Source organism: Podarcis bocagei (assembly GCF_964188305.1).
Source record: "Podarcis bocagei genome assembly, chromosome: W".
Classification (NCBI taxonomy): Eukaryota; Metazoa; Chordata; class Lepidosauria; order Squamata; family Lacertidae; genus Podarcis; species Podarcis bocagei.
Window position 1 is genome coordinate 29,344,224 of NC_138131.1, and position 12,324 is coordinate 29,356,547.

Consider the following 12,324-nt stretch of genomic DNA (forward strand, 5'->3'; position numbering starts at 1 on the left):
TAAACTAAGCACTGTTAAATTCATACAAACACTCCCCCCACCTCCATGACTCATAATCATGACTCGATTCAGCTCACTAAAATACAAGTGCCTTGCACCACCCTCCATCCCAATAAACCTTCAGAATGGAGGTTTATTGGACATTAGGTGGATGTGCAAGGCAGGTGGAAAAAGCCATTACTTACTGGACAAAATACCATATTGGCCCAAATATAAGCCACACTCTCCCCCCCTCCAATTCTGACAGTGAAAAATTAAAGTGTGGTTTATATTCACGACTTTACATCGCCAACAAAGCAGCGTGGCTCCCCCCCCCCCCCCCGGAAGCAGCCCGGGTATTGTCTTTTTTTCTCTCCCCCCACCCTTCAATTTTAAAGGTGCAGCTTATTTGCGGATGCGGCTTATATTTGGGCCAATACGGTACAGCTCTGAATCTCAAGTGAGTTCTTTTCAAGCTTTCTACCTTCAACTTTCCCCATTGACCTGGCGCCAGATTCACCCTTCATGTCCTCTTAATAGTGTATGGTCCATTATGGAAAATTCTGTGGCATCTTCTAGAATCCATGTGTGTATGTGTACACACACACACGGCTACCACCCCTTTGCCTTTCCCATACACCTGACCACCACACCTCCCTTCACCCCTCCCTCCCTTATCCCCCTCACAGAGCAGTTTGCTAAACCGCTGTGTGAAATAAATATGGATACTGTTTGGCAGAAATTTGCTGGTGATTAGAAATCCTATCAAGTCAAAAGTTGGACGTGTTTTGGCAGCCTTCACCTTTTCAAAATTAGTTAAACCAAAGTTCAGTTCTCCCCAATTTCCAAAACAAGACGGGCATTGTTCTGGAATGAAAACTGTTAACATGAAAAGTAAAGTTGAAAACCACTTAAGAGTGGCATTGCGGCAAAACAATCACTGTAAAAGCATAAGACAAATGGGAAAAAATCAGAAAGTTGGCGCTGTAAAACATCATCCGGTAATACATGGCATGGAAGACTTGCAGGGGTTACAAGTTGCCCATGAATTCAGCATCAAGTCAGTTCTCCACCCCATTATATGTATTATAATTCTATTATACATTATATGGAAAGGAAATACTTATTGCAATTTATCCGTCCAATCTCCTGTGTGTGGGTTAAGCAGAGTATTAAAACCCCGTACTTGGCAGCAAAATGTAGAAGCTTTGGAACTAGGCTGCAAAACCTTATCTCTTCTGAGCAATTCCAGCTTATAAACTGTCTTCCCTTTGGTTTCCCTCTTAAAAAAAGAATAGGGTAACAACTTATAATCATATAAAGTAAACTTAAAATATAGTGTTTACTTACTTAACAGTCTTGCATTGGATCACAGGAATGAGTGAGCCTTTTTGTTGTTGTTTTTGCTGACTGTATAGAGCTTCTCCATCTTTGGCTGAAGAGAATATAATCAATCTGATTTTGATGCTGCCCATCTGGTGATGTCCACGTGTAGAGTCGTCTCTTTTGTTGTTGGAAAAGCGTGTTTGTGATGACCAGCTTGTTCTCTTGACAGAACTCTATTAGCCTTTGCCCTGCTTCGTTTTAATCTCCAAGGCCAAACTTGCCAGTTGTTCCTTTTATCTCTTGATTCCCTACTTTAGCATTCCAATCCCCTATAATGAGAAGAACATCCTTCTTTGGTGTCACTTCTATAAGGTGTTGTAAGTCTTCATAGAATTGCTCAATTTCAGTTTCTTCAGCACCAGTAGTTGGTGCATAAACTTGGATTACTGTGATGTTAAAAGGTCTGCCTTGGATTCGTATCGAGATCATTCTATCATTTTTGAGATTGCATCCCAGTACAGCTTTCGCCACTCTTTTGTTGACCATGAGGGCCACTCCATTTCTTTTACGGGATTCTTGCCCACAGTAGTAGATATGATGGTCATCCAAACTGAATTCGCCCATTCCCGTCCATTTTAGTTCACTGATGCCCAGGATGTCAATATTTATTCTTGCCATCTCATTTTTGACCACATCCAACTTACCCAGGTTCATGGTTCTTACGTTCCAGGTTCCTATGCAATATTTTTCTTTGGAAAAGAAAGCATTGGACTTTCGCTTCCGGGCATATCCACAACTGAGTGTCCTTTCGGCTTTGGCCCAGCCGCTTCCTCAGCTCTGAATCTACTTGTACTTGTCCTCCGCTCTTCCTCAGTAGCATGTTGGACACCTTCTGACTTGAGGGGCTCATCTTCCAGCGTCATAGCTTTTATATGCCTGTTGTCTTTGTCCATGGAGTTTTCTTAGCAGGGATACTGGAGTGGCTTGCCGGTTCCTGCTCCAGGTGGATCACGTTTGGTCAAACATGTCCACTATGACCTGTTCATCTTGGGTGCCCTGCTCGGCATAGTTCATAGCTTCTCTGAGTTATTCAAGCCCCTTCGACACGGCAAGGCAGTGATTCATGAGTCTAAAAAGCCTGGGACACAAATTTTCATGGCCCTCTAATGGCTATGGTGGCTGATTTACCAGAAGTAATGTATTTAGAAGTAATGTATTTAGAATTCACCTCTATACCACCTTTGTTTGTAACCCAGGTGTGGGACCACCTTTTAAATAAACCACTGGCACTTGGTAAGTGTGGATAAGCCCCAAGGAGCAGAAATCAATTTGGTTGCACCTTCTTCAGATTGATTTAATTAATTTCTGCAACTCTCATTCATTTATCCATAGTACATTTGTTGTAGCTGCTCCATGAGAAAAGCATCCAGTTCAGCAACATTAACCCCCCCCCCTCCGATTATAACATTGCCTCATATATATTAAAGGTAAAGGGACCCCTGACCATTAGGTCCAGTCGTGGCTGACTCTGGGGTTGCGGCGCTCATCTTGCTTTATTGGCCGAGGGAGCCGGCATACAGCTCATGTGGCCAGCATGACTAAGCCGCTTCTGGGGAACCAGCGCAGCACACGGAAACACCGTTTACCTTCCTGCCGGAGCGGTACCTATTTATCTACTTGCACTTTGATGTGCTTTCTTTTCTTTTTTTAATAATAATTTTTATTACATTTTTTCCAGATAAAGGTATACAGTATAGAACAGATAAAGAAAAGAAAAAAGAAAAAGAGAAAAAGAAGAAAAGAAGAAAAAGAAAACAAACCATTTCAACAACTTATTTCAACATTCTATCGAACTTCCCCACGTCTCCCGCACAGAGCAATCTTGACAATAAATTTATCAGCAAATTATAACCTTGTTTCATATGTTTCTTTTGTACTTTCAATTGCAGTTTAAGTTTAAATCCCTTATTATCCATTTACTCTATAGGTAAACATATTATCATTTTTGGCCATTTAAACATTGATTCTTTCATTGGTATTATCTGGTTTCATATATATTCCACTCGCATTGCTGGGGCTAACATTCCATATCATGCGAAATCCTGTGGTTCATATAACTTATAAAATTTTTGCAAATAGTCCTTAATTTTTTTCCAGTCCTCCTCCATTGCTTCTTCTCCCAAATCTCGGATCCTGGCAGTCATCTCGGCCAACTCCATGTAGTCCATCAGTTGCGTTTGCCACTCTTCCAGTGTGGGCAAATCTTGAATCTTCCAATATTTGGCGATAAGAATTCTTGCTGCTGTAGTTGCATACATAAAAAACGTTCTATCCTTCTTTAACACCTTTTGGCCGACAATGCCCAAGAGGAAGGCCTCCGGTTTCTTAGGAAAGGTGTATTTAAACACCTTTTTTAACTCGTTGTAGATCATTTCCCAGAAGGCCTTCACTTTCGGACAAGTCCACCACAGGTGAAAGAATGTCCCTTCAGCCTCCTTACACTTCCAACATTTATTATCAGACAAATGGTATATCTTAGCAAGCTTGACTGGGGTCATGTACCACCTGTATATCATTTTCATAATGTTTTCTTTCAGGGCATTACATGCCATAAATTTCATACCGGTGGTCCACAACCTTTCCCAGTCTTCAAACATAATATTGTACCCCATGTCTTGAGCCCACTTTATCATGGCTGATTTAACTGTCTCGTCCTGAGTGTTCCATTTAAGCAGCAAGTTATACATTCTCGACAATACCTTGGTCTTTGGTTCTAACAACTCTGTCTCAAGTTTCGATTTTTCCACCTGGAATCCTGTTTTTTTGTCCAACTTAAAAACCTCATTAATTTGGGCATAATGAAACCAATCTTGCACCTTATCCTTTAATTTTTCAAAGCTCTGCAACCTCCAATTATCTCCAATGTTTTCTATTATTTCCCAATATTTCGGCCAGCCGGCCTCCATATTAGGTTGTTGTTGGGAATCTGCCAGGGAGATAACATCCATCATGAGCCCCCAAGCCGGAGTTCTGGACGATCATCGATCTTCCGTAGACAGGCAGATCCAACAGTTAGGGGCACAAAGCCTTTGGAAATTCCTAGCCACATTCCTAGGCTGGTGCACCCTCTTTCAGCAGAAAGCACAGTCAAAAGCTTGCACCGCAGAAGAGCAGAAGAGCATATTTACAGACTTTATTTAGCGTTTAACAGAACAAAAGAAAACGTGACCGTTCTGTGTCAGCATCTCTGGCTGTCTGACAAAACGAAAGGAAAACAGCAAGCATAAACATCCTGTCAACAGGACATGCGCAGACTCTGTTGCTTACAAAGCCTGCTCCCTTTAAGGTGGAACGGAAATATCCTAACAGTTTTTTCTGAGCCTTGGCCTCTATTGGTGATAGCCACCTCGGGGTCTTACTTTCAAGTAAGTCTTTGTATTTTTTCCAGACCATAAATATTGCTTTTCTGACAATATGGTTTTTGAACATTCCATGTGTTTTTGCCTTGTCATATCACAAATACGCATGCCAACCTAACGAATTATTAAAGCCTTCCAGATCTAGGACATCAGTGTTTTCTAGCAGAATCCAATCTTTCATCCAGCAGAAGGCTGCAGCTTCGTAGTATAACCTTAAGTCTGGCAGGGCAAACCCCCCTCTTTCTTTTGCATCAGTTAATATTTTAAACTTTATTCGGGGCTTTATGCCCTGCCAAACAAACTTCGAAATATCCTTCTGCCACTTTCCAAAACATTCCACTCTGTCCACGATCTGCAAGGCTTGAAAGAGAAACAACATTTTTGGCAAAACGTTCATCTTTATAGCTGCAATTCGGCCTAACAAGGATAGTTTCAATCTTGACCAGATTTCTAGGTCTTTCTTAACTTCTGACCAACATTTTTCATAGTTGTCTTTAAATAGGTTCAAATTTTTGGAAGACAAGTTAACCCCCAGGTATTTCACTTTTTTAACAACATTTAGATCTGTTTCCTTCTGAAACCCATCTGTTTCAGAAGATGTCAAGTTCTTTCCTAATACCTTAGTTTTTTGTTTATTCAACTTGAATCCCGCCACCCGACCAAATTCTTGAATCAATTCTAAAACTCTTTTTGTACTAGATTCTGGCTCCTGTAATGTTAAAACCAAGTCATCTGCAAAAGCTTTCAATTTATATTGTTTCGCTCCGACCCATATCCCTTGCACCTGCCGGTCCTTCCTGATCATATTCAGCAACACCTCCAGGACTGAGATAAATAATAAAGGGGATAGGGGGCACCCCTGCCGTGTTCCTTTTTCAATATGAAACTCTTCTGTCACCACATTGTTCACTATCAACTTAGCTTTTTGTTCTGAATAAATTGCTTCTATTCCATTTTCAAACCCCCGTCCCACTTCCATCCCTTCCAAGTTTTTCTTCATAAACTTCCAAGAAATGTTGTCAAAGGCCTTCTCAGCATCAATAAAAATTAACACTGCTTTGGTATTGATATTTGTTTGCAAAAGTTCCAAAATATCAATAATATTCCTGGTATTGTCAAACAAATGCCTGCCTGGGAGAAAGCCTGCTTGGTCCTTATGAATTACTTCATTTAATACTTTTTTAAATCTATTTGCCAAAATGTCTGCAAATATTTTGTAATCCACGTTTAGGAGTGAGATGGGACGGTAGTTCTTAAGTTGGGTCTTTTCAGTTTCCACTTTGGGTATCAATGTGATGAATGCTTCTTTCCACGTTTCTGGTGCCCTCCCTCCCCCCATAATCTGGTTGCAAACCTCCATTAATGGTTGTATCAGGTAGTTTTTTAACGTCCTATAATATTTGGAGGTAAGTCCATCAGGGCCTGGAGATTTGCCTAGCTGCATGTTCTGAATGGCATCCTCGATTTCCTGTTGTGTTATCTTGTGATTCAAGATTGATCTCTTCTCCTGAGATAGTTCTGGTAAGCCATTGTCTTTCAAAAATTGGTACATCTCAGTCACTTCCTCAGGCCCTTGGGTATATAATTTTTTAAAATATTTCTGGAAACACTTTCTAATTTCTCCCGGTTTCTGGATGTTTTTCCCTTCGACTTCTAGATTGGTAACGTAATTTAATTTTTGTCTCTTTTTCAACTGCCAAGCTAGCAGTTTTCCACATTTGTTCGCAGATTCAAAAGATCTTTGTTTCATTTGTTTAATTTTCCATTCCACTTCTTGGTTTATCAATTTCGTGTATTGTGACTGGTGGAATTTAATTTCTCTTAGAATCTCTTTTGATTTTGGATTCAATCTTAACTTTTTCTCTCCATCTCTTATCTTCTCTAATATCTTATCCTTTCTTCCATTCCAGAGTTTTTACTTGATCGTATTCTGTTGTATCAGAAACCCTCTCATTACAGCTTTACTTGCGTCCCAGATTGTTCTTTTTTCCACCGAAGTGTTCAAGTTGATTTCAAAATAATCCTTTAAAGCTTTTTGGGCCTTCTTTACAATCTCTTGATCTCTTAACAGGTTGTCATTCATTTTCCATCTGAAGGAACCGGCTGGGGTAAATCTCACTTCCATTTTCAAAGCGTTATGGTCGGAGCAGGTCTTTGGGCAGATTTCTACTCTTATAGTCTTAGGTGCCAGCCCTCTAGTTGTCCAAATTTGGTCGATTCTTGTCCATGACAGGTGGGCCTCAGAGAAAAAGGTTCCTTCTTTACCTAAGGGGTTTCTCGTCCTCCATATATCAATCAAGTCCATATTGTCAGTTAATTCAAAAAAGGTTTTTGGTAGTCTGCCATCCTTAGTTAAATTCTGGTTCTGTGACTTATCCATGTAAGTAGAGACCACCCCATTCATATCTCCCATCATAATGATGTTAGAGTAGTCCAGATAGTCCAGTAATGTCTCATGTAGCTTCTTGTAGAATTCTGATTTCCCCTCGTTTGGTGCGTAGATTCCTAATATCAAAACTTTTTCTCCTTGAGTTTGTATTTCGATTGCCAGGATTCTTCCTTGTTCATCTTTAAACAAAAATTTCGGTGATAGGTTCTCCTTTGCGTAGATCACCACGCCTCTCTTTTTAACTCTATCTGATGAGATAAATTCTTGGCTTAGTCTTTTGTTAATTAACACTTTCCTGTGGAGCCTAGTCACATGTGTTTCTTGCAAACAAATTACATCCAAATGTTCTTTTTTCAAAATATGGAAAATCCTTTTTCGTTTCTCGGGGGAATTTGCCCCATTAATATTCCAACTGTACAGCTGCAGAGACATCCTGTATCAATCTGTTGTTGCTCTTTATGGGGTGTCCTCTTTTTTGTCCAAATCCGAGGAAGAAGGTGTTGGTTCTGTTCCAGGCTGTGGTGGAGGCCAAGGGACTGCTGTTCCCTTCTGCAGATCCTCTCCGTGGTCGTGCAGGAACTTCTGGTTGTCCTCTTTTGTTTTGATTCTAACCTTCTTTCCTTTGTAGTTAAATGATAAACCTTGTGGGAACTCCCACCTGTAGGGTATCCCGTTGCCTCTCAGAAGTCTTGCTAGGTCAGTATATATAGCTCTGAGATCCAATAGTTGTTTAGGTATATCCTTGTAAATCTCCGCTTTTTTGTCCTGGATCTCAAGTGATTTATTGAAATGAAGGTCAAGTATTTTGTCTCTCTCCTGTTTAGTCCTCAAGATAATCAGACAGTCTCTGGGCCTGTCCTTCCTTGCTGCTCTTCCCAGTCTAAACGCAGTTGTTATTTTAAAGTCTTTGTCTTCCACTATACCCCAGAACTTAGAAAATTCTGCTGTCAAATAGCCGGTCAGATCCTCTTTCTCAAGCTCTGGGATAGAGCGTAATCTTAAATTATTTTCCCGGTTTTTCAATTCAACCATAGACAGGTAGGCCTGCTGGTCACTGACGTGCTTATGTAGTGGCCTTACCTCTCCTTTCAGTTCATCCACTTTCTGATTTACTTGATCGGCTTTTTCATTTGCTGCCTCAGCCAATTTCCTGTTCTCAGAAGTGGCGTCTTTTAAATTCCCAATTGCTTGTGAATGTTGTGCCACTTGTTCAGATAGTTTTGTAATAGAGGAAGTGGCTAAGTCAATTTTTGCTGTTTGGTCATCAACCTTCTTATTTAAAATTGCGAATTGTTGTAACATTTCATTTAGAAGGGTATCAGATCCCCCTGCAGCCATATCCTCTGTTGTTGGCTGTTCAGCTTCCTTTAATAAGGCTGTTGTTGGGAGTTCAACTCCCTTTAATACAGCACTTTGATGTGCTTTCAAGCTGCTAGGTTGGCAGGAGCAGGGACCGAGCAACGGGAGCTCACCCTGTCACAGGGATTTAAGTATATTGAGGTATAAGATCATAAAAATAAGACAAAAATTAAGCAGAAGTAATAAATATTTAAAGAACCGGAAGGGGAAGTTGAGGGAAGTCATGAGGAAGGTTTTTTGTGTGTGCGTGTTTTATATGACAAATGTTACATTGTGTTATTTGGTTGAATATAAAATTGTAAAATCCAATAAAATTTATTTTTTAAAAACAGCATCATTGACCATATTACATGTATGGGAAACAAAACAGCTTTGACCATATCATTGCAAAAGTGTTTTACACAATAAAATGAACAAGGGCTCTGAGACGTATTTTGTTTTTATTAAATAATCAATAAAACTTATTTTTTTTATATATCAGATGACATCGTAACATCAGAGGGTACAATTTTAACTATTCTCACGAATGCGTGAGTGTACCGTATTTTTTGCCCTATAGGACGCACTTTTTTCCCCTCCAAAAATGAAGGGGAAATCTGGGTGCGTCCTATGGGGCGAATGCAGGCTTTCGCTGAAGCTTGGAGAGCGAGAGGGGTCGGTGCGCACCGATCCCTCTTGCTCTCCAGGCTTCAGCAAGCTATCAGCAAGCCTGGGGAGCCCGTGGGAGTTCCCGCAGGGCTCCCTAGGCTGCGGATAGCAGCCTGCTGCCTGGCGCACGGGGCGCGCTGAAAGCAGAGCGTCTCGGCGCCGGGCAGATATCTGCAGCCGAGGGAGCCCCGCGGGAGTTCCCGCAGGGCTCTCTAGGCTGCGGATATCAGCCTACTTCCCGGAGCGCGGGTCGCGCTGAAAGCAGAGCGCCCCGCACTTCAGGCAGACATCGGGCAGCCCCACAAGCTCGGGGGACAGCGGGGGGGCGCAGCGCTGCCATCCCGCTGTTCCCCGACCTGGTTTGGATTCCCCGACCTGGTTTGGGGGGGGGGGGAATAAAGGGAAAAATTTTCCCTTTATTTCCCCCCCAAAAAAACTAGGTGCGTCCTATGGGCCGGTGTGTCCTATGGGACGAAAAATACGGTATTTCAGGCTCAAAGAGACCTTAAACCTGTCCAAAAAAGTAATATTTTTTTCTGTAAAAAAAACCCTTCTAAATCAATTTATTTTATAACCACAAAAAACACCCTCCTTATTTTTACAGCATAATAAGTACATGGTTAGCCCATTCTACAACAAAAGTATGATACACGTGTTAGTTGTGGTTTGTGCACTATGGCTTATTGAACATACTTATTGAATAAAATGACAAAAAATCACTTTGAATGGTTGGTGACCTTTTTCTGTGGCACCTAATACCATTTTTATACCTTATTTTGAAAGAGACCACAATTAGCTTTATTTTGATACCAAAATAAGCCCAGTCGGTTGAAAAATAAGCGAAACGAGGTTTTTTCTAAACTGACACAGAAATTGCATTAGCCTAAATCGCACAGAAATTAAAATTTTCAAAAAATTCTCCTGTGCCCAATTTTGGACCAAAAAATCTTAAAAAAATTATTTGAGGTTATCTCATAGTGGTGATGGCTTGTGAATGCTCTTCGCAATAAGTACCTCTGATCACTCAGAGATCAGATCACTCTGATCACTCAATCGCCACTTCCTGCCCACCTCCCTCTGCCTGTTCCTGCTCCTCCCTGGCATTCTCTGGCAGTACCATGACACATTAAAAAAACTGAAGAAAATCTGAGTCGTGAGAGCACGGTCAAATATTAAAATCAGGTGATTTGTGATTTGGCGTGGAATGATCCTCGGTTGAAATTCAATCTGATGGAGCCTTCCAAAGAACTTGTTCACTTATTTTTTGGAAGTTTTGGTTGGTCTGTGTAATGTGAATTGGGGTTGCTTGTGTGTAAACTGCAAACTGCTCCAAGCTGGTCGTATAGCTAAACCTTTCCCTGGTTTGACAGCCCTTATAACACGACTGTCTTAGTCACTGGCAGAATCCGTGAGTGGGCGTCTCCTAAACTTCCTCCAACATAGAAATTCTTTGACGCCAAGTCTCCTAGATTCTCTGCGCGGAAGCCTTCTGCGCAGCGTGGGCGTGCCAAGCGGAGGTCCTGTGCTCTCTCCGCTGATTTCACTGGAAGAGTCTCGGAGCCTCCCCTCCGCAGTACTCTCAGCCTCCCCTTTCTCCCTGGTGTCCCCTGGATTTCCTTCCCCAGCGGAAGCTCTCTCTCTCTCCTTGCTAGTTCCCTCCCCTGCATCATTGGAGCGTCTTACCTCTCCTCTTGCCTCTGATGGCAGTTCCCTGACAGTCTGGATAAAAGGTGTTGCCTGATACTGGATTTTTACATTTTTTCTCTTGTACCCAACAAGTTTTTCTTTACTGTTTTTAAATTTACATGTTTTTATTGTCTTCTAAGTGCTATTTCCCATCTAAGCATGTTTTGATTTTTGATTTTTTTTAGATGAAAGCATCAATCCTTTCTGGCCTGCGCTCCACTGTTTCATGGTGATCCTGGATAAGCTTGGGTCTAAAGTATGGGGACAGGCCATTGATCCAATCCAGGCATTTCAAACTATTGTCAACAATGCAAGCTATCAGAAAGCAAGAGAGACTATTCGCCAAAGTTGCATCAGGTTGGTCCTTTATCCTTTTATTATTATTTTTAAAATACAGCACTTTGCACATTCTCTTTTCACAGAGGTAAATAATTCAGGTAAAATCCCAGTTAGCTGGAAGTATACAATTGTGGTCCCAATTTACAAGAAAGGACAACCTATAGATCTTGGCAACTATAGGCCAATTAGTTTGCTTTCCATAATGGGGAAATTATATGCCCATTTCATTTGCCTTAAATTAGCAACATTTCTTGAGGATAATAACATAACCTCTGAAGCCAAGGCTGCTTTCCGTACGAAGTACTCAACATCTGACCACTGTCTTGTGCTGTCACACCTAGCAGAGAAATATACTAGGACCACTCCAAGGCCATTTATATATGGCCTTTATGGACCTAAAATCTGCCTTTGACTCCATCCCTAGATCCAAATTATGATCAAAGTTGTATTCAGTGATGGAGGACAAGAGACTCCTATACCTTATAAAAGCCTTATATAGTGATAGCAACATGTAGGTTGCTGGGGCAACTCTCTAACAAAATCACAATGTTAAGAGGGGTCAGATAGGGTTGTATTCTGCCCCCCCATTGTTTAATCTTTTTAGAAATGACTTAGAGGAAGTCTTAATGGGTCCAGAAGGACACTGTCCAAAGATGGGGGCAAGAAGCATCCCACTTCTGTTTGATTTGTATCTGAATAGAATGTGAAGTCTTTTTCAGTTGGATTTCTCACTCTCCATATGTCTGACAGGTCAAAAAAAAACTTTGGTAATCTGCCAGCATTCCCAACATTCATTACTTTCTGTGTCTGTGTTTTATCCATAAGCGTTGATGCAACTCCATTCAGGTCCCCCATCCAAATCAATTTATAATCCAAATAGTCCAGAAGTCTTGTTTCCAAGTTCTTAAAAATAATAATAATAATAATAATAATTTATTATTTATACCCCGCCCATCTGGCTGGGCCTCCCCAGCCACTCTGGGCAGCTTCCATAAAAACCAAAAATACAATAAAATATCACACGTTAAAAACTTCCCTGAACAGGGCTGCCTTAAGATGTCTCCTGAATGTCAGGTAGTTGTTTATCGCCTTGACATCTGCTGGAAGGGTGTTCCACAGGGCGGGCGCCACTACCGAGAAGGCCCTCTGCCTGGTTCCCTGTAGCTTTGCTTCTCGCAA

General features: G+C 41.2%; 1 protein-coding gene across 1 annotated transcript in view; it reads left to right on the forward strand.

The window, feature by feature from the left end:
• The window catches only part of LOC308578183 (putative helicase senataxin), a 299,741-nt gene that overhangs the window by 113,097 nt on the left and 174,320 nt on the right, over positions 1 to 12,324 (forward strand). The window contains exon 7 of the mRNA XM_081178438.1: positions 10,992 to 11,163. Coding sequence (XP_081034564.1) covers positions 10,992 to 11,163 — 172 coding nt within the window. The remainder of the gene's footprint in view (positions 1 to 10,991; positions 11,164 to 12,324) is intronic.